At 34.8% G+C, this 21,991-nt stretch overlaps 1 protein-coding gene across 1 annotated transcript in view; it reads right to left on the bottom strand.

Annotated features, from left to right (window-relative positions):
- Positions 1 to 523: 523 nt before the first annotated feature.
- RORA (RAR related orphan receptor A) overlaps positions 524 to 21,991 on the bottom strand; it is a 98,115-nt gene continuing 76,647 nt past the window's right edge. The window contains exons 3-10 of the mRNA XM_051980931.1: positions 15,045 to 15,186; positions 11,062 to 11,457; positions 6,361 to 6,482; positions 5,171 to 5,303; positions 4,372 to 4,479; positions 3,051 to 3,161; positions 1,638 to 1,750; positions 524 to 878 (exon numbers count right to left, since the gene is read on the bottom strand). Of these exons, the coding sequence (XP_051836891.1) occupies positions 714 to 878; positions 1,638 to 1,750; positions 3,051 to 3,161; positions 4,372 to 4,479; positions 5,171 to 5,303; positions 6,361 to 6,482; positions 11,062 to 11,457; positions 15,045 to 15,186 (1,290 nt within the window). The 3' untranslated portion in view covers positions 524 to 713. The remainder of the gene's footprint in view (positions 879 to 1,637; positions 1,751 to 3,050; positions 3,162 to 4,371; positions 4,480 to 5,170; positions 5,304 to 6,360; positions 6,483 to 11,061; positions 11,458 to 15,044; positions 15,187 to 21,991) is intronic.

Raw genomic sequence — 21,991 nt, 5'->3', positions numbered from 1 at the left:
TTGCCTTTCTGGTGAACGTGCGACACAACAATGAACACGCTAGCATTTAATTTAAAGAAAAAAAGGTGCAAAATGAAAAGTGCCTTATCAATTCAACAAGAAAAGCTATACCAGTTACTACATTTTATATTAATTAAAACAATATATAAACAATATCTCTTTAGCTATATATAGTCTTCATGCCCATTTACCCTGTAATATATTATAATGCTATTGTTGCTATTGCTATGGACCCTTTCCGTGCTGTCCTGCCTACTGGCAATAATAGGTGAAAAAAATAAAAATCTTCCTTCATGAGACAATGAGCAGGTTATACAAACCAGGGCAGTCAACCTCTGCTCTGCATACCCAGCAGTCCCTGGTTACTATTGGACTTCTCTGTTCTGACTAGAAAGACTGATTACTCGGTAGAAAGTCTGTGGGCAGTGAACTACAAGAAAAGACAACCTTGTAAACAGAGGTCAAAGATCAAGAAGCCAAGACAGAAAAAGGGTCCATATCTGTAGGCATAATGGAAATCATATGCATGAGAAAAACAAATTCGACTTTTATTTGTTTTCATTGTTTCCCCTCCTTTGCCTGACCCCGACCACCGAAAGATGTGCAGTGTGTTGGCTCTCCAGGTCTGTGCAGGGCCATATAAAGTGTCTTGGTTAATTTTTTTTTTTAATGTTTGTACTTCAGACATTCTAGAAGTGCTTAGGTGATAACATTTACCCATCAATTTGCATTGCTGGCTCAAATTCTGAAGTGAACAACTCCTTGTATAACGGAGGAAAATGAAGTCGTACAATGTCTGGGTATATTGCTTTAAATGCCATAAGCTTTTCTGTATGTCGTCCACATAGTGCTCTTAATGTAGACACCTTGCATATTAACTGTAAAGAAAAGGAAAGACAGAGGGTCAAAGGAGAAAAACAGCTATGGACTGAGATCTTTTTTTTTAAACCTGGAAGGCACTTTAGAACACTAATACTTATTTGATACTTGAGCTTCTCTTCAGTCCATATAAATCTTTCTCCTTCACTTCAGATATAAGACAATTTAGTTCCAGAATAGGTGAATTAACTTTGCCAGAGATGCATAATCACGCACTGGCAGAACCAGATTAAGTGTCACATAATCTAACTGCCAATCGGGGATTTTTCCACACTGTCTTCCTCTCAACTAATCATATAACAACATATCAACAACAGCATTTATAGAGCGCTTTAAGGTTTGAAAAGAGCTTTACATATATAGCTAAGAAGTGCTCGAGACTGGCCTAGACTCAGCTCTTGCTGACTCTTAGCTCTGGTGCTCTATCCACTGCACCATACCTAGCTGCTCTAGTCATCAGTCCTGTCTACCTAAATCAGAATCTATGAAAGCAACTGGGTTTGTATCTGCATTTTTAAAATGGCAGGGCAAATGAGAGCCAAGTCCACTAGAAATTTTTTCGTTTTCTCCCCTTCACTTACCTCCATGCCACCTAAAAAATAATAATATTAATTTCTAATCCTCATCTTTTCCACTTACCGATAAATATACTCCAATAGTAATTACAAATAAACAAACTAGCAAAGCATCTACCAAAATACTATAATACACATAGACAGTACAGATAGTCTAAGACAAGGAGACTTTCTGATTCCCACCTTGGTTAATATTCCATCTTCCCGATGATTCTTCTGTAGGACATGCTGAAGTGCTAGTTGAATTTTCTGCTGTAATTTTTCTATTTTTACCTTCTCCTGCAGCCACGAGCGATCTAAAAGTGAGCAGGAAGATGGCTGTAGTATTCCTCTAATATCACATAATTAGGAGTAGTCCTTGTGTTTTTCTAATATAATTTATCAAAGCCCTTTTAAAGTTTGATGATGCCGGTGGCTTCCCTCTGAGAATATCTTCCCTTGTCTTTAGCTTGTTTATACAGTTGTTTGCATGCTGTCTTCCCCATTAAAGGATGAGATCCCCAAAATTAGGAAATACTTTTTTGGGGGCCTTTATTGGTATCCCCTACAATTAACAGAGTGTCTGGCATATGGTAGGTGCTTAATAAATGCTTCTTGATTAATTGATGAATCCTCTCTACAGTTTACTTTTTAAATTTTGTAAAGCAGGAAATGGGCAATTAAGTTTTTATAAGCATTTATTTATAAGCAATTAAGCATTTATAAGGATAAACAGAGCATGAGTTAGACGCTGAAATAACTTGCTTCTTAAAGCAAGTAGAGAAGTAAGATCTCTTCATAACTGGATATGCTATTTAAATTTAGCATGTGTATGCATAAAAGCATATGGTCGATCACAAAACATTTATTTAGCTCTTATTAAATGCCAGGTACTATGCTAAGTGCTAGGGTTATAAAGATAAAATAGATAGCCCTGGCCCTCAAGGTGCCCATATTTTAAAGGAGACGATATCCACTTAAGTAGATTAAAAAACTATCATAGCAATCAAGTTTTCAAGATAACAAAATGTCTAGATGAAACTACTACTATAAGTGTACACAGTATATAATACATATATACTTGAGTGACTGCCTTTTCTGGCAAATATTAGAACTACCCTATAGTTTAAAGTAACTAAGAGGTTTACTAAGACTTCAGAGTAGCAAATCATTTCAAGAAAAATAATGTAATTGCATAAAAAATTTCATGGCAGAAAGCAGTAAATTAATAGAATTTATGATTCTAAAATATAAATATAAAGGGTGGGATAAAATCATGCAAGGTAGTGCCAAAAAGGTTTATTAAAAGATGTTAGAATGTTTTAGGGAGTATATTCCCAACTTTTACTGTTAGGGCAAACAAGAGCCATTCATGTTATTTCATTTGGAATCTCCACCTATAGAATATAGGTTAGATGAACCACCAGTATGACTCACATTGGGTATTTACTTTTTAAAGGTATTATATAAACTGGAATATTTTGTTGGATCCCAATTTAACAGTTTTTTAAAAATCTAGTCAAGAAAGGGAAGTTATGCTTACTAATGTTAAAAATCAGCAATTCTTTGCCTGGACAATCCTAAAGCTATTATTTTTGCTAAAAGAAATCAGCTTACCTGCAGACATTAACACAAATGCAGAAAACAATGCAATCTCATCTTCAGTCAGGTGCATAGAACATAAACTTTTTCCAAATTCAAAAACAAAGCTAATAAAGTCTTCACAACCTGTAAAAATAAAACATAAAAGACTTGGAATTTGGGCTAATATTCTAGGAGAAAAAATGTGACTATGATAATATTCAGGTATAAGAATCTGATTTGAGAAAATGAAATGATTAACCTACACACCAAAGTGGCAGGATCAATTTTCTAGCAGTAACTAGGTAGCATGCTAGGTAGAGTTCTGGATCTGAGATCAGGAAGACTGAAGTTAAAATTTGGCCTGAGACACTTAATACTTGTATGACCTTGGATACATCATTTAAACTGTGTACTTCAGTTTCCTAGTTTTATAAACTAGCATAACAATACCTTCAACATGGGGGCGGGGGGGGTGTTGTGAGAACAAAATGAGATATTGAAGACTTTAAAGTGTTATATAAATATTAGAAGATACTACTACTACCCTTACTACCACAACTACCACTTCTTCTATTACTTTAGTTTTTATTTGAATTTTTAATGGAAAATCAATTTAGTTAATGGATTGATTTAAAAGACATTACAATTAGTAATGGATTTCTATATATTAGGAGTGGTATGGTGTATGTGTGTGTGTGTGTGTGTGTGTGTGTGTGTGTGTGTAAGCATTTTAGCAGAATAAATATGGTACTAGATTTTGGCATCAGGAAGTCCTAAGTTCAGATACAAACTTAGACATTTATTACTTTCATGACTATATGGAACCCACTTAATTGGAATATGCTCAGATAAGTCTTCAAAACTGTAAAATATTACTTAGAAATGGATGACATATAAATGGATATAAACTATCAAGGAACTGTGATTCCTATCAGTGTGTGATTTTTATTGATGTTAAGAAATTTTCAAAATGACAACATTTTAATTCCTTAAAATTGATGCATATTAATATAGCAACCATTTTGGAGTAATAATCTATTTTCTTTCTAAGTTTGGAATCCTTGCCATCTAATTAACAGAATCATGTCAACAATTTTTACATTGTGAATGTAATTAATATCTAGAGGTCAAAGCAGAAGGACAGAACATAAACTCTTATTATTAGGCTAAATATGACAGGATTTTATGATAACACATATAAGATTATAAAAGCTTTTTTAGAGTTTTCTTTAATGACAAAATAAAAGAAGAATAAAATATTGTTTAGCTTTCAAATAACTATTCTCCATTTTGACAATATTTCTCCAAGTATCTCTTTCTGTTGTCCTGGCAATTCAGTTTAGAGTTTTCTTACCTAAGGATTTGAATACTTCAGGGCTAGCATATTTCCCATCAAAATATACGGTGTTGTTCTGAGAATCAAAGGCACGGCACATTCTGATAAACACCACTTCCAAAGAACCTAAATAAAGACAAAATGATTTATTTTATAATACTTTAGGGAATTTAATCCTATAAATTGATTGGCAGTATGAGTTTCAAAGGTATAGATGATGTAATGAGTACTATATGATAGGCTTAATAATCACATAGTGATTTACTCCAAATAAGTGAGATGTACTACAATCATTAAAGATTATGATGCTGAGGCATCATTAGTTTTTACAAAAAAAAGATTAATTTTATAAATTAAAACCTTAGGATCATCTCTGCTTTTCTATGAAAAGTTCTAGTGTTGCTAGGGAAAAGAAAAATGCTTCAAAGATAGAATTATAGATAGACAGATATAGAGATATAGATAAAATTTTTTAAAATGGCAATTTGGTGCCTACTGAGCATCATAAGGAACCTTCTTTATTCTCACTCCATCTAAACTTCCCATAGGGTCCAAGAATACAGAAATATTTTATCAGAATTTAGGAATACAAGTACATGGCAAACATATTTATTCTTTCAGAAAAAAAGACCCCACAGTGAATGATTGGATTTTTACAAGTAAACATAAACCATTTAAAGTTGGTTTTTACTAAAGGAATCGTGAGCTAATGAAAACAGGAAAAAAAAAAAAAACTATTCATTTCTCCTACCTTAACAAGCATTTCATTCACAACCAGGGTGAAATGAGCCTTGAAATTTGCCTGCAATGCACATACCTGCTTTTAAAAGCACAATTTGATCGTTTTGACACAGTTCCATAAATCCATCAATGCGTTTGGCAAACTCCACTACATACTGAATAGCTTCTGTTATTTTGACCGCGCACAACTGCCACATTACTTCCCTCTGCTGTGAAAGAGAGAAAACAGGTTACCATACAAAATCACCCACAAAGCGGACATAATTGGTTTAACCGTCTAATGTTTTCAAATCCGTCTTAGGTGGTGGACTCCAACAACCTAGTTGTCAGAGGTTTCCTATCTACTTTATATATATATGAAAGCAAAAGTTCATCTATTTTAGTTTAGATTCAGGAATGCCATTTTCAAATTCCTCTTCTCCTTCCTCTGTCCTTAACTCATACAAGGTATTTTTTTTCCTTTTTCTCTCCATCTAGGACAAAGATAAAGAAGAGAAGCTATAAACACAAATGGCAAAAAGCTGAAGCATACCACTGCTTCAACAGAGACCATCTTATGGAGCGTTTGGTATATCCTGGTGCCTTCTTGTTCTCATCCTGTAGCCATTTCAAAATCAAACTCAAATGGTGCGTTAAGAGCCCTAACCTGTTCAGCTGCTTCCCTTTTATAAGTATGATACTAGAATAAGGAAGATACCCTGTCTGTCACAGTCAATTTCAGGCTCATTCTGCTGATAAAGTAAAAAAAAAAAAAAAAAAAAAAAAATCACCGGATAACTGAGTTTTAGTTTTGGCTTAGCTCTATCACTAACTCTCAGTTTATATGACCTTGGAAAAGTAAGTAACTTAACCCCACTGTGTTTCCATTTTTTTCTATAAAAGTCCCTACTTAAGTCTGAGTTTCACATGGTATCTTTTGAAACCTTTACATACCTTCTAAACACCTGATACTTAACTTGAAGAAAACAAAAGTTGAGACTATTTTATTCCATCTTTCAGGCCTTTAAAGTTTCAAATGTAGTAAAACACAAATATACATTCATTTAAAATTTTTGGAAGTTTAATTCTTTTCCTTTTTGACAAGCTGAATGCAATGTATGCAACTTCACCAGTACACTGAAAGCTAAGTAGGACTACAAGCAGGGTATTACATTTCCTCGTTCATACTAAACTCCCCATAACTTTCTACTTCAAGCCCATAACCCTCACTGCCTTGATTCATTTTGACCTAAAAAGAGATTCTGAAAATATTCTTCAAAATTTTACCTTGTTCTGATAATTTTCAATCTCTTCTTGGAGAAAGGTCTGCCATGTTATCTGCTGGAGCTCCTCTCTCAAGTATTGGCAAGTTTCCATATGTGACTTGGAAATATTCTGTGCAAGGTGTTCTAAGTCAAAACAAAACAAAAAAGATCAGAAAGCACAATGATTTACCCCTTTCAGTCTTCAAATAAACTTTTGGAAATTACTCTGGCATTTTTCACTACTTAAAACAAACAAATAAGTTTAAATTAGGGATTCTTAATCTGGAATTTGTGAATTCCTCCCCCCCCAAAAAAAAATCCATGATAATTGTATCAAGATAGAAAGACCTAAAAAAGTCTTCGTGCAAAAAGGTTTGAAGTGGGGTGTATGACACAAAAACAGGATCAAGAATCTCTGCTCTAAGTCATTCTGAACAACTCATTAATGCTCAGTTTAGGAAGATAGGAGCAGTCTGGACTTTGCAAACAGACAAGGAATGGAAACTTTTTAGAACTTCTTGACCCTGATAACATTCTGTTCCTTTTCAACACATGTCTAGGAATGAATGAACATTAAGCCAGACATAACTAAAACATGAGTGAAAATTGAACTAATTCATTTTAGATGTATTCAAGAGACCTCTGAACTTGTTAGTATCTCTCCCTTCCCCACCTTTTTTGATGGTCTAATATCGGCACAGGTTATCTCCTATACAAATGATGAGAATTTAAGCTTAAATTAAAAAATTATATAGCTGCATAAACATAGAAGGATTCTGTAAGGGTTATCAAAAAGCTACATTTTGGTTTCTGTCTTGTAGGGAAGATATGATTTATATACAGAAAACAATTAAGTAGTAGAACAGTATAAGATTAAATGTAATTATATGTTATATAAGGAATACAGAGTAAACATTGTGGAAGTCAAGAAGGAAAAGATCAATGTTAGATAACTGGAAAATGCTTCTTGGAGAAGGTAATGCCTGAGAGGATTTAGAAAAACATATTTAAAGAGGTATTATGTGTGTATTTACACATATTATCAAGGAAGTTAAAACATCTGGAAAATAATATCAGATAGGTTAAGTGAACTAGTTATCAGGAATAATATCAAGATGTAGAGTTTAGACCTGATTAGAAAGTGAAATGGAAAGTTAGTTTTTAGTAGCATATGAAGGTAGACTGAAGGCAGAAGAGATGAGAAAAACTAGTTATAAAGCTCTTTCAGAAATTTAGATGCTAGTTAAAAATGTTCTGACGAAAGGAATGGTAATACCGAGAACTGAGTTGAAGGGCTGAATTTAAAGGTTAATTCAAAAGAAGAGTTAATTAAGAGTATCTGATAAAAATACACAATGTTAGGAAAAATGTCTCTGGGAGCTGACTTGGCCACAATGCTAAAAAAAAAAAAAAAAAATTCCCATTTATCCAGAGGTGATTACAACTTGACAGAATGAGAATCATTTGTGTGTGGAAACCACTTTAGACTGAATGTATTTTATAGAAAGGAATAGCTAGCAAAACAGTACAAAAGGCAATAGGGAAGTAATAATACCCAAATAATCCCGAAACAAGACATTGAACTACCTTTTAAAGAAACAAAGTTCTTCATAGAATATTTTCTTTGGTTTCAATAATCCTTTCCAGTAAATTAAGATATTTGTAAAATTTTAAATTGAATTTGACCAATGAAAATGTCACATGTAGAATTAGTTGAGTTTAATACAGACTTTTAAAAAGTTTCCAATACTATTGCTAACAATAGAGAAAATGGTAAGTTGAACTGTATAAATCCTATCCTCAGATCCTTATAGATTCAGTCTGCCAAAGAGTCTAGGCCCAAATAAATCTGGAATGAACTCCCTATGGTCCTTTAAACATGGTATCCACTTCAGTCTGGACTTGTACTCATAAGGCAGATGGGGACTAAGAGGAAGAGGAGAAATTTGCTTTTCATGCTGCTCATAGTTTATTATTTCATATAGTGCTGCAGTATGTTACTAAGTCAACAGCTGAATAAATTGTATCTTATCACATAAAATGGATCCATCTTTCTTGATATCCTTGACCCAAACTACTTTCTTCCTATTTCTAAACCAATCAATTAAAGGGGTACAACTGAATGTTTAAATGTGAATAACTCACCAGTAGAGGGCAGTGGCCACATTCTTACCAGTTAAGAATTTCACAATGTTTTTGATTATGACTCACAAACTCTTTATTTGCTAAATTCTGATTAAGTTCGGATTTTTAGAAAATTGTATTGCTCTTTGTAAAGACTCTCTAATTCAGCAAATAAGAAAATACCACACTGCCGAAAAGTTAGGAACTTAGTTTATTTCTTCCAACAATGCTTTATTTCTCAATTATGGAAATGGGAAAAGAAAATAACTTTCATTTTCTACACAGGTCTCCAGGGTTGTTAGACTGTGCTATCTAAACCAAATATAGAACTTCATGATGGAACCAAATTATCTAGCTAGAAATTTAGAAGTGTTTCCATTAAAAACCCAGGGTGGGGGAATGGGAGATACGTAAGATGCTACTCTGAAAGGCTAGAAGTCATCATAAGAAGAAAGAACTGGTAATGTAGCATATGCTAACCTCCAAAATCACATCTGTAATTGCTATGCATTTGCTAATCAAAATCTAATGACAAAAGTTATTCTGACATCACAACATAGTAAATTACAGAATTTCATTTACTTAATGTTTAAGATTCAAACACTAATATTTTTAAATGCACGAATTAGCTCAAATTCTAGAACATTAGCACTTAAATTGTTAGCTCCTGTCATGATACAATAATCCTCTTAGTTCTGCATTTCAATTTAATAATAAGACTGAAATGCCTACTGTAATCAAGGGCCTGAGCTTTTAAAGAACTGATGTTGGTCAAATTAATTAAAAAATAAATTATTAAATTTAATTGAAAAATTTAATAAAAATCAAAATTGGTCAAAAATTATTTTGTAAAAAAATATATACATTTATTCAAGTCAATTCTATTTTAATTCTACATTTCAGACTGATTATTAGTGGGAAAGGGAAAGAAAGGGACTAAGCTTTTATACAGTACCTAGTATGTGAGACACTATGGTAAAGTTTGAAAGATACTTATGTAGAGTACTTATGGTAACATTCTGTCTGTGGGTGCTAACTCCCACTGTACTGAAGAAACAATAGCATATTTAGTGTGTGGCTTGTTACTTTAGTCATATATGTTAAAACAACAATATTAAGTTCAAAGATAACAATAGAGAACAGCAAAGAGCAAACAGAATTTATGGAGACATGACAATAAAATTAAAACAATGTTGGGTCATTAAAAAGGATGAAAGTTTTCAATCAAATCCTGGTTTATCTCTGATAATCTTGCTTTTCTCACATTTCTGTTTAAGGGCCAACTGAGATTACAAGATAAAGAGTTCTGAGTCCAATTCAAGAAAAACAACATAAAATAACCTGTCTTCTAGTTCATTAATTTAAAAAGATGTAAAGATACCTTTAATACTATTCACTGGTTAAAGTTGAAGCTTTAAAAAGTGCTCTTATGAATTTAGATTCATAAAACAAATAATGATAAACTGCAAAAAAAAATTCCATTTGTTCTATTTTCAGAAAGGTCATGTAGACATCAAAAATCTGCTCCCTTCCCCACAAAAAAAAAAAATGTTTTCTAATGGAGAAAAGATGTAAAGAAGGCAGGAAAGAAGAGCACACATCTATAGAACGTAAATGAGGATTTCAATTGCTTACAAAGTCTTTCTGCTCCTGCTGTTAATTTCCCCTCTGAAGACTTAATTCTCTCATTGTCACAGATCAGTCACTTCCACAGCAACTCACTGAAAGGTCCCAAAGGATTAGAACCTTGAGTAAGGAATTACCAGGAAGAGTAGATCCAACTAAAAACTCACTGAGGTTCTTCTCAAGAGTCCCCTGATAACAGTACAATATTTTAAGTCCAATGAAAATGGCAAATAACAATTTCTTAGAAAGGCTATTGTGTTTTCTCATTTTTACAGTCCTATATTTAATCTAAAGTGCTATAACAATGGTAACCATAAACAAATTATAGCTATTTTCGCAGTGATTAGTCACTGAAGTGAACAGATTGGGTGGCTAGTATCCATTATCAAAATGTGTAGAAGAATAATCAAAATTGCAGCTCCACTGAACTCAGGTCTTCCCAATTCTCAAGTCTAGCCCTCTTTACCTTTTAGAGCAGTGATTCCCAAAGTACGTTCCAGAGAATCATGGGAGGGATCTCTGAAACCCTTTCAGGAAGTTTACAAATTCAAAATTAGTTTTTATTTCTAATATGATAAATATCTATAAACATAACGCACATAAAAACTGTTTGGACAGACCTGAAATCATTTTTAATAGTATAAAGATAGTGAGAACAAAAGTTTGAGAATCACTGCTTTAGAGAATATGGACAATAACTGGAAATATCTCAAAGAAATCAATAATAACATTTCCTAAACCTAATAAATTCTGTAGAATTTGAACTTTCTGCTAGACACACACATTTCCTTTACTTTAATGGTTCTTCATAGTCAATTCAATAATCGATTAAGCAATGAGAAGATGACTACACAGGATGGAATTGGAGGGTTAATTTCTAATAGCATGCTCGTTAGGAGAAAGCTAAATGTGTTAAACTTTTCATTCAAAGGGTATTATTAAAGCAATTACAGAAACTTTTCTCTGGTATTACCTAATTCTGCCATGGATACAGTCGGAGAAGTCTCTCCATTTGTGAAAGAGCAATAAGGGAAGAAACCCGATGCTGGTGTGTAGTCACATATTGGTTCTGGTTTGATTCCATTAATATCAAGCCCCGACTGATCTGGAGAAGGCTGTATGTCTAAGTAGAAGCTGCTAACTGCAGAGTCTGCTTTGCTACCTTCAGGGGTATGACCGTCAATGTAATTACTGAGGTCCTCATGGAGCTCCGTTAGCCCGTTGGTGGTGATATTATAGGTAGGGGTCAGGGGCTCTGCCTCGCCAGGCTGCTGCTGGTGATCTCGCTGCTGCTGCTGCATCCGGTGTTTCTGTACCTCGGCGTATAAGCTGTCCCTCTGCTTTTTTGACATCCGGCCAAATTTTACAGCTGGAAGAGGGAAAAAGGACAGAGACATATATATACTATATATGTGTGTGTGTATACAAACATTCATCTAAGTACATATATACGTATATATGCCTAAAACAGACAAATTGGTATGTGCTCATGCAAAGAAGTGCTGATAGGTTAGCATTTCCCCTTCAAATATCTTTACGTAGTTGCAACACAATATTAGGGTGGTGATTATATGATAATGAAACTGACCCCAAGAGCCTACAATTGGGAACTTAACTGGGTTTGGTAGGAGATAGAGCACTGGCCCTGATGTCAAGTTCAAATCCAGTCTCAGCTGTGTTATTTTGGGCAAGTCACTTAACCCCAAGTGCCTCCAAAAAATTCAACTTCTTTCTCAGCCACTTATTAGATCAATATTGAGCAAATCACTTACCTTCTCCTAGTCTCAGTTTCCTTATCTGTAAAATTGAAATAATAATATAATATACACAATATATTATATCATATTACAGGTTATAATGTAATATACATTCTCTAATATAATATATGAGATAATGTAATATAATATAATATAATAATGGCATTTAACTCCCAAATGAGTTTGCTGGCTTAGGTCAATACACTAGATAGTTGTTGGATATATTTTTTTAAAGAACTACATAAAAGAAACTGATTAAGATGGAACATCAGTCATAGTGACCAAAAGTTAGGTGGAACAGTAGCAAAACAGGCAGACCATTGTGAAAACAAATGGAATAACATATGTAATGTGTAAACCTGAAAGTGCTATGTAAATGCTATCTAATATTATCACTGCAAGTCATTTTAAAGATAAAGAAACTCAAGCTCAGAAACCTCATGTGACATTTCCACAATTATTTAGGTAGTGAGGATCTAGGGCAGGATTCAAACACACACACACACACACACACACACACACACATCTTTATGATTAGGAGGCAGTTTACAGATTGCTAATTGTAACTAATTATATATTATAATATATTGATTATAATTCCATATTTCTACATGGCACAAAATATTTTCTCTCTAAACAAAGAGAATGAATGATTTATATTGGGAGATAGTGATAAAAGTCAGTCTTCCAATTTTTAGTTTAGTGTTCAAATTACTATGATAATTTTTTCAGATAGAAGCAACTAGAAGGTACAGTGGATAGAGGACTGGGTCTGGAGACTTGAGCTCAAATCCAGTCTCAACACCTGTGTTTGCCTCCGTATAAAATGGGGACAATAACAGCACCTAACTCTTGGAGTGAAGACCGAATGAGAAAATATTTGTGAAGCTCTCAGTATAGTGCTTTGCACATAATATTGCCTATTCTCTACCTTCAGGCCAACCACTAAAGTTTTTATATTATCACTATATTTTGTGCTTTCGATTTTGATTCATTTTTCTCCTTTTTTTTTAATCTAAAGAAGATCCCTGATTTGGTCATGGTAACCCCCACAGCAACACTGGGCCCCATTTTTCAGAAAGTACATGATACCATTCTGTTATCATTGGTCCCAAGTTATCCATACTTGAGTTTTGGCTTCTGTGCTTCTCCCTTGGGATATGCCTCCAGGTACAAAATGAAGAGATAATTAGGGAAGTTATCTGGGGATCATCCAGCTTGTACAATTATTTCTCCTGAAACAATCAGATCACTGAGGAAAAAATTATTTATTAGCATGAATCATTTCTGTAAAAGCTCACAATTCTCTACTTTTCAGAAGTAGGCAAAGACTCTGTTGAGTATTGCTGATGCTATTATAATTAGAAATTAGATATAGAAAATATGAATTAATTCATCTGACCTCCACCTTATTGTTTCAGGGGAAGAAAAATGAAAATGAGTTTATTGGCTTAGGTCAAAACACTAGATAGTTGTTGGACATTTTTTAAGCCAAAGAATACTTATTCTAATTCTTTTTCTGCATAGAAGAAACTGAGTAAGATGGAACAACAGTCATAATGTTCAAAATCTGAGTGGAAAAGTAGCAAAAGCAGCAATGGTCTAGGCAGACCACCTTAGAAGGTAGCATTTAGATAGCACTTCACCTAAGTTTTCTCATTTGACCTTCACAACCACCTTGTGAGTTAAGTGCTATTATTATCCCATTTGTATAGATGAAGGAACTAAGACTGAAAAGGTTAAGTGATTTGCCCAAGATCACACTGCTAATAAATGCCTGAGTATACATTTCAACTCAGGTCTTCCTGGTTCCCAAGTCTAGTATTCTGTCTACCATCAAATGGATACCCATAACTTCGCAAGTACAAAAACTAACTTTAAACCCAACACAGTATGTACCATTTATCATTTGCAAAGAATTTAGAGACTCTATAGCCATCCTCCCTGAAACAATTAAAAAATATGTCCCATTATATCCAGTGAATAAATCCAAGTAGAATTTTTTTGTTCCATAGTATAACAACTACACAGTAACTTCTGTCTTACCCTATAGTACCTTCATAATAATACCTTTCGAAACAAGAAAGAAAAACTGTTCTTGAGAAAATATATTCTCATCCTGTGACTTTAATTTACAGGTTCCCAAGCAACACCTAATTTTGTCAGCTCAGTGCCAACAGAAGAGAAAATCTGCTGGCATTGCACATCACAGGAATTTCTAAGAATATGGTGTAAATTGTTTGTGACCTGCATCTGTCAGCTCCAAAAAATTTCAGTTTTTTTCTTTAATATTCCAAGAGTCACACACATATACCACCACCACTGTGGGCTGCAATCTGTAAGTATTAGGTCTACTGGAGTTTCTAAATATCAGATTCCATCAACAGGACAGACTTTATTAGACAGCATGCCCAGTTAGCTAAAGTTGATTTTGACAGAATAGTCCTTTAAAAAGAAACCTTATTAGAAAAGACATTATATTCAATTGGATCTCATGAAAGGACCATCCTGCATTATGAAATGATCTCAACTATACATACTGTGCTTGTGCCCAGTTTCCATGCATTTGAATAACTGTCTTAAAATTTATACTCTTAAGATAGTTTCCCAGACAAATCTAGAATGTCTTATAATTGGATGGTAAATGGGTTCTCCTTCTTAAAATATTTTTCGTTAATGAAAAGAACATTTGTTGCTGATGCAAGCTCTGCTTTATTTTCATATACTTTGTGTATACAAATATTTGACTTCAGCATACAATTTTTCAAAATATGCACTGTAAGCCAAAATTGATTTGCTCTGAATGTCAATAATCCTTTTGGGATATAGCATCTGTCTACAAAACTATAAATTTGGGGGAAGTGCTTTGCCGTCTGGCAAAATGTAATGGGAATTCAAAGTATGAAGGCACTAAGATTTACACCTTTGTTTAATCAATGCATCTCCATACAGTGTCTTAAAGTTATACATTGGAAGCATTCTGACACATTTCCCTTGTCATACCACCCTTACTGAATCAGCTTAAACTAACCAACTCTCTGGGAGATGCAGCAAATTGGATCAACATCTACATTACAACACGAAATAGGAAAATGTATGGAAGCACTTGGTTCACATTTTAAGAAGTGTTTTAACAATCTCATCCTAAGAAAGCGTGTTCCTGTGCCCTAGGAACACAACTCAAATTGGGAGGGCTCACCATCTCGAGACATCCCTACAGCAAGGCATTTCTGTAATCGACAGTGTTGGCAGCGGTTTCTACTAGTTCGATCAATCAAACAATTCTTCTGACGAGGACAGGAGTATGTGGCATTACTTTGCTGACTCCTCCTGAAAAAGCCCTGTGATTTAAGTCACAAAATGCAAAAAAGAGTAGGTTAGTATCAATTTTATCTACCCAATGCTAAAGACAGTATACTAAGTGGCATTAATATTTAATGGAGAATTAAACTTGTATTGGAATCATCTAGGAAATCATTAATGAAATTAAAGTTGGTGTTTATTTTTTTTTTCCTGAGCAAAATGAATCTCCTGAGTCCAATCTTACAATCCTTACACATGCAAAACTCCCTTTAATTTCAGCAGGGTTGCGTAAGGGGTATTGGACTTGGTTCCCTCTTTGTGACCATCAATGATTAAAAGAAATTCCCTTGGAAAAGAAATGGAAGGAAATTAATCACTCACCTGTGTTTTCTTTAGATTTCTAAAATTTTTACTGCAAAAAAATCACGCTGAACAAGAATATGCTTTTCTACATTTTTTGAAGTTTAAACAATAACTTTACCCCAGAAGTCCTGGTTGGCTTGGATCCCAGAAATAACACTGAGATTGCCCCTGTCCATTTTAGATCATTTACTTCATTCAGCTAAGGTCAAGTCACTTCACTTGTTTGGTTATCAATATCCTCATCAATCAAATAAAGGAATCAATTAGATGACTGATGATCTTTCAATCAGGTTCACTTCTTTTTCTTGACCTTTCATTAGTCAATCAATAAACATTTATTAAGTGCCTGTTATGAGCCAGGCACTGTGTTAAGTTCTGGGGATACAAAGAAAGGCAAAAGGCAATCATTGCTCTTAGGGAGCTCATAGTCTTATGGGAAGACAACACGTGAATACCTATATATAAATTACATATAGAATAAATACAGGCACAGTACTAGAATTCAGGGGGCTCAGGAAAGGCTTCCTGTACAAGGTGGGATTTTAGGTGGGTCTTGAAGGAAGCCAGAGAAGCTAGGAGAAAGAGATGAAGAAGGAGAACATTCTAACTAAGGAAATTAAAGCCAGTTAAAATTTTTGGAGATGGGGGAGGGAATGTATTATTCAATAGCACAGAGGACAGTATCACTAGATCATAGATTATGTGGGAGTAGGGGAATAAATTGTAAGGAGATTGGAAAAGGGTGTATTATGAAGAAGTTAGGAAGAGCTCTGGATGCCCAAAAGGGGATTTTATGATTTATAAATTTGACCAGGGTTAAGAGGATATTACTGGAATCTACTGAGTAGGAGGATGACATGGTCAGATTTGCACTTTAGGACGATCATTTTGACAGCTGATCAGAGGACTGAAATGTGGAGCAACTTGTGGCAGGCCCATCAACCACAAACTGTGTGATCCTATGCAAGTCACTTAGCCTTATTTGCTTCAGTTTCCTCATCTATAAATGAGTTGGAGAAGGAAATGGTGAACCTCTGCAGTATCTTTGCCAAGACAATCCTAAAGAGTTGGACATGACTGAAACAACTGATATTATATCTCTTTTATTAGCTTGCTAGTGATCATATGGCCAGTAAGTGTCTGAGACTGGATTTGAACTCAGGAAAATGAGTCTTTATGATTCCAAGCACAGTGCTCTATCCACTGTGCAATGTAGCTGCTCCTGCCCTCCCTCCCTTCCAGGGCACATAGCAGACTCTTACTAAATGTTGAATTTGGTGAAATGTATGTTGAATTGATTTCAATCCAGTCCATCCCCTTAACTTCCCAGATTAGAAAAACAAAACCCAAAGAGAAGTAATGTTTTACCCGAGGTCACAGCTTTACTCGGTAGCACAATCAAGTCTGTATTTAACAGCACCCTTTACTCTGTGTATCTAGATGGTACTTGAACTCTTAGCTTCAAATAACTTGACAGACCAACTAATGAGGTTGGTAAACTTCCTGTGTCCTTTTCATTTTTAAATTATAATGTGCCCAGAGGATGCTCCTTGATGTTCAGAGACAGATATAGTAGTTTTAATACTAGCAAGGTACAGCCATTCAAAGGATTAATGTCATAAGTGGAAAAATAATACCTAAAGCAGGTGGACTTTGGGGAAATTAGTAGTGTAGTGAGGGAAGTTGATCAGAATATTTGCTCACCCCAAGCTCAAACTCATGGATATCTAACGAGGAAGAGGAGAAGATATAAAAGCTAAGGCAAACAGGCAGCTCAAGTCCCATGTAGCAACATGAAAGGGAAAACTGAAAGGAGATAAGGAGTACTGTCCCTCAGTTTGTCTTGGCAATATCTAGGGAATTTACATGGCTAAGACATGCCTATGGATTACAGGTGTTTGCAATTTTTGTCTTTAAAACCCAACAAAGCCATCTGCTATCACCCTCAATCCCCTTCTGCTCCTCATTGCTCATCTACATAGCTTCCATAGCAACACAAGGCTCCTGAAAGCCCAAAGCTTACAGCTAATGCCCTGAAAACCCTACAGTCCATGAGGTCATGAAGAATCAGACGTGACTGAATGACTCAACACAACATACCATCCAGTCTTTCTTTCCATCATTATAGAAGCTAGCAGAGAGAACAAAAATATGGAGTATGAAATCAAATTTATATCACCACATAATTTTTTCTCAATTATCAGTAGACATGGAGAACATTTGCTTACATTCTTTTAATGACAGCACGCAGTCAATGCAGCAAGGCGCTACCATTTTTGTCATTACTCTTTTCACCTAGGCAGATCACAACTCCCTTACACATGATCTTCAAGAGTTGCAAAGGTCAGGTTTATCATGCTATGGTCAAGCTAATGGAGAGCTTCACTGAGATTTGCTAAGCTATGTAATGTGGGAGGACCATCACCAGGCCTTCCCTATAATAGCTTTTAAGAGCCCCCTACTACCCACCGCAGCATCAGGCATCTCAGTAAGACTTTAGTAGAGGCACATATACAGTTATACACAATCTGGTGCTACCTGGAGGATCCTTGACCTCTTCAGGCCACTGTTAACTCTTTAAAATGAATGGCCTGGATTAGATGATGACTGAGACTTCTAAACCTATGAGCCTATGACTATGACTCGTAAACACTCTCCACTCTTTGCTCTTCTACTGACTCTTCTAGAGTTCTGCATTTTTCAGTCATCTTTGACTCTGTGATTCCATGTGAGGTTTTCTGGACAAAGATACTGGAGAGTTTGTCATTTCCTTCTTATTTTACAGATGAGCTAACTGAGGCAAATAGGGTCAAGAGACCTTCTAAGCTAGGAAGTGTGTGAGGCTGGATTTGAACTCAGGAAGATGAGTCTTCCTCATTCCAGATCTGGAATCTAACTACTGTGCCAGTTTGTTGTCTGTAGGTATATATTTATAGTTTATAGACTAAATTTCAGTTTCTATAGATTATTTTTTTTTAAAAAAATGGGCTGATTATCGCCTTCAAAGATTATCCCAGGGCTCTAATTTCGCTATAGCTTTCAAAATGTGAAGGCAAGAATTGAAGGCTAGCTCTCTCAAGTAAGTGTTAGATCCATAACAAATACACTATAAAAAATTACCTTTTATTTTCTGGTCACTAAACTAAGACAACACAATCAGCACTAATAAAGTTTTGGTATGTTAGCACTGCTTGCTGATAACCTAACCCTGCAAAGTTGAACCTCTAAGGGACTGAATAGCCACAGGATGGTGCCTTTTTTTTTTTTTTTTAATGGCTAGAGAAACAAGGACACCAATTAACAAAACTGTCTGACTATAAAGTAATGAGATTCATTTTAATGATACAAATAACGTCAGGCCTCAGATATTCATAATGGTAAAAATGAAGTAGTATGAGTACTGGATTTGGAAATCCTGGGTTTTATCTCTACTTTTGATGCTTACTAGCAATTTGATAATGGATAATTTTTTTTAACTTCATAAAGTAACATTTATTAAGGAACTACATTTTAAAAAAGTACTTTAAATTTTGTTCTTACGGGTAACATGGCATAGTGGATAAAGAAGAATTTTAGGAAGACAAATTCAAAATCCTATCTCTGACACATTGACTACATGACTCTGGGCAAGTCACTTAATCTTTCAGAACTTTAGGCAACCCTCTAAGAATATAAATTACCGAAAAATTGTCAGCTTGCATTAGTAAGAAAATTTCCTCATTTAGGAATTCCATATACCAATGACATCAGAGGTCTCTAACTCTATGAATAAAATTACTATAAATCACTATAGGAAAAAACAGGAGAATATTATAACAAATAGTTATAAGTATGATCATGTGGATAACTCTTTTGAGGCCTTCAAGCCTTGGTTCCCTCATCATAGGTAAGTCATACAATGAAGAAAAGACCCAGAGGTCCTTTCAACCATTTCATTTTAAGCCACTTTAAACTGAGATCCAGGGAAGTGAAGGGAACTTTTCCCAAGGTTACAGAGAAGTTAACATTCAAGGTAGGTTTAGAACCTAGTACCTCTGACTCCAGACTTAAAACTCTTTGCTATTTTTGTATCACGCTGCAATACTTGCTTGACCTATTTCTTGGGATTATGAGGAAGGTGCTTTGTAAATGTAAAAGTGTAGTAAACTATTATAAATGAGAGTTGTCTTTTAGCCATCCCAGAAGTCCAAATTTACTACAATGATGCTGTCATCAGTCCAAACATTTTTTTAAAACTACTCTTTTGGAATTGTTATCAGAGCCAGTTTATGACTCACAGGATCAAATCAGTCTCTTTACTTTATAGCTATTATAAGTTACTCTTTAGACCCCTAATATTAAAAGTCTACTTGGTCATCCACATTATTTACTAGATTTGTCCTCTAATACTTTTTAGCTGTTTTTCCAAAAATTAAATTCACCCTGAAGACAATTCTAGGAAGAAGAATTCCAATTATTTGTTAAAAACATAGTTATGGCTTTCCAAGGGCATTATTCTGAAGAAGACAATAAACATTTGGGTGCATAAAATCACAGAAACATCAGATCTAAAACTGAAAGAACCTCAGACACTCTCTAGCTCAATCTCCTTACATTTTACAAATTAGGAAACTGAGGCCTACAGAGGTTAAATGATCGTTCTCATAGTTATGCAGGAGATAAAAAGAGATGGGATTTGAACTCAGGTGCCCTAGCTTTGAAAGAGCCACTGTTCTTTCTACAATCTGTAGCCCAATGGGTCTACAGAACGAGCAAGATCTCTTGAAATTCCACATCCACAATGTACAACATGTCTGATGTGGTCAAAACACTTAATACTTCTGAGTCTCAGTTTCCTCATCTCTAAATATCCTTCTGAGTTTCCTTTTGGCTCTGCAATGCTCTAAGTTCTGGTATATAAAGATTAAAAACTAGACCTGTTACATCTCCCCCCCACCACAAGCTCTCCCTCCAGAGGTCTCCTAAAGTACTTCATTAGTTAGCACTAATTAACCGGCAGAAATTTTCAGCAAACATGACAGCCTAGAAAGTGAAGCCATACTTTTACATTAACAGTGGCTCAAAGCTTTCTACCAGTAGCTTCTCAAAAGAAAAATGAAAAAAAGTCTCCTTAGGATAGCAAGAAATGATCTTGCATGGGGCTGAGCCTTCCTTATAGTGTCTTAGAACTCAAAGATTCAGAAAGATAGCTAGCTGTTCAAGCTCTTAAAGAAAACAGGTGAGAGAAAAGAGGATGACAGGATTTTGACAGACTGAGTACGCAGAGAAGGAGAAAATTCCCTCGAGGAAGCAAGCTGCCAGCTGAGAGAAAATTCTAAGACCTCTCCAACCAAAAGCCCAAAACCTAGAACATGCAATCTAGAGGATAAGACAGAAGAGAGTGGAAAGGAACTCATGACCCAGATAAGAGGAAAGGTTAAAACCAATGAAAAATTGATGATCTAAGGCAAGTCCCAACCTTCTTGTGCCTCAATTTCCCCATCTATAAAATGAGAAGGTGGGTGAGGATGTTAAAGACTCCCTGGATTTTCCTACGGGTGACTCCCAAAAATGTGCTAAGAAAAACAGGAATATGCATCTTCAGACTTTTAATTGTAAAGAATTAACTTTGGAGCTTGTTTAAATTTTGCTTAAGTTAGGTGACTTTAATAAAGAGGTACATTTCTAATATTTAAAAGATTTGGAAATGTGTGGGCATAAATCTGTTCAGGCTTGACCAACAGCCCTAATAACTTTGTGGCTCAGGACTGTCGACTGTGGTGATCTCATAGTACTTAGGGAGATGCACCAAAGTTTAATAAAAAATACTGATAAAAGCTACCTGTGCCTTCCACTGACTCGCTATAATAAAGGAACAGTTTGGGAAGAATAAGACAAAGAATAAGACAATTTGTTGTAAAGAACTCTGTGAGATTTTCATAAAGAGCTTTTATCCTTCTCTGCTTTTTAAAAAGAGACTTGTTTTCTGATGTCTTCTAACATTTATTTTATAGAATTACAGAACTTTAGAGCTAGGAGGGATCTCTGAAAATATCTAGTCTAATCCCTTCTCTCTAAAAATGAGCTGAGGCTCAGAAGTGAGAAAGACTTGTTACTATCTAATTATGTAATACAAGATTGGAATGAACACATCCAAATTTCCAGTATAGAATTCTTTTTATAAACACTATACTTTGGTGCTATTGTTCAATCATTTTCTAGAATTCTTTTCATTAATACTATACTTTGTTTAGTCATTTTTCAGTCACATTTTGGGGTTTTCTCAGCAAAGATATTGTAGTATTTGTCATTTCCTTCTCCAGCTCATTTTACAGATGAGGAAATTAAGGCAAATAGGATTAAGTGAATTACTTGTCCAGGGTCACAGAGCTAGTAAGAGTCTGGGGCCAGATTTGAACTTAGGAAGTTGAGTCTGTCTTTATTCATTCTGTCACCTGGCTGCCCATAATATAAACAAGAACAGTTTATATAATATTTGCT

The sequence above is a fragment of the Antechinus flavipes genome, chromosome 2 (assembly GCF_016432865.1).
Source record: "Antechinus flavipes isolate AdamAnt ecotype Samford, QLD, Australia chromosome 2, AdamAnt_v2, whole genome shotgun sequence".
In the NCBI taxonomy this organism is placed as follows: domain Eukaryota; kingdom Metazoa; phylum Chordata; class Mammalia; order Dasyuromorphia; family Dasyuridae; genus Antechinus; species Antechinus flavipes.
Note: the sequence above shows the minus strand (reverse complement) of the source record. Positions and strands in the feature narration are given on the sequence as shown.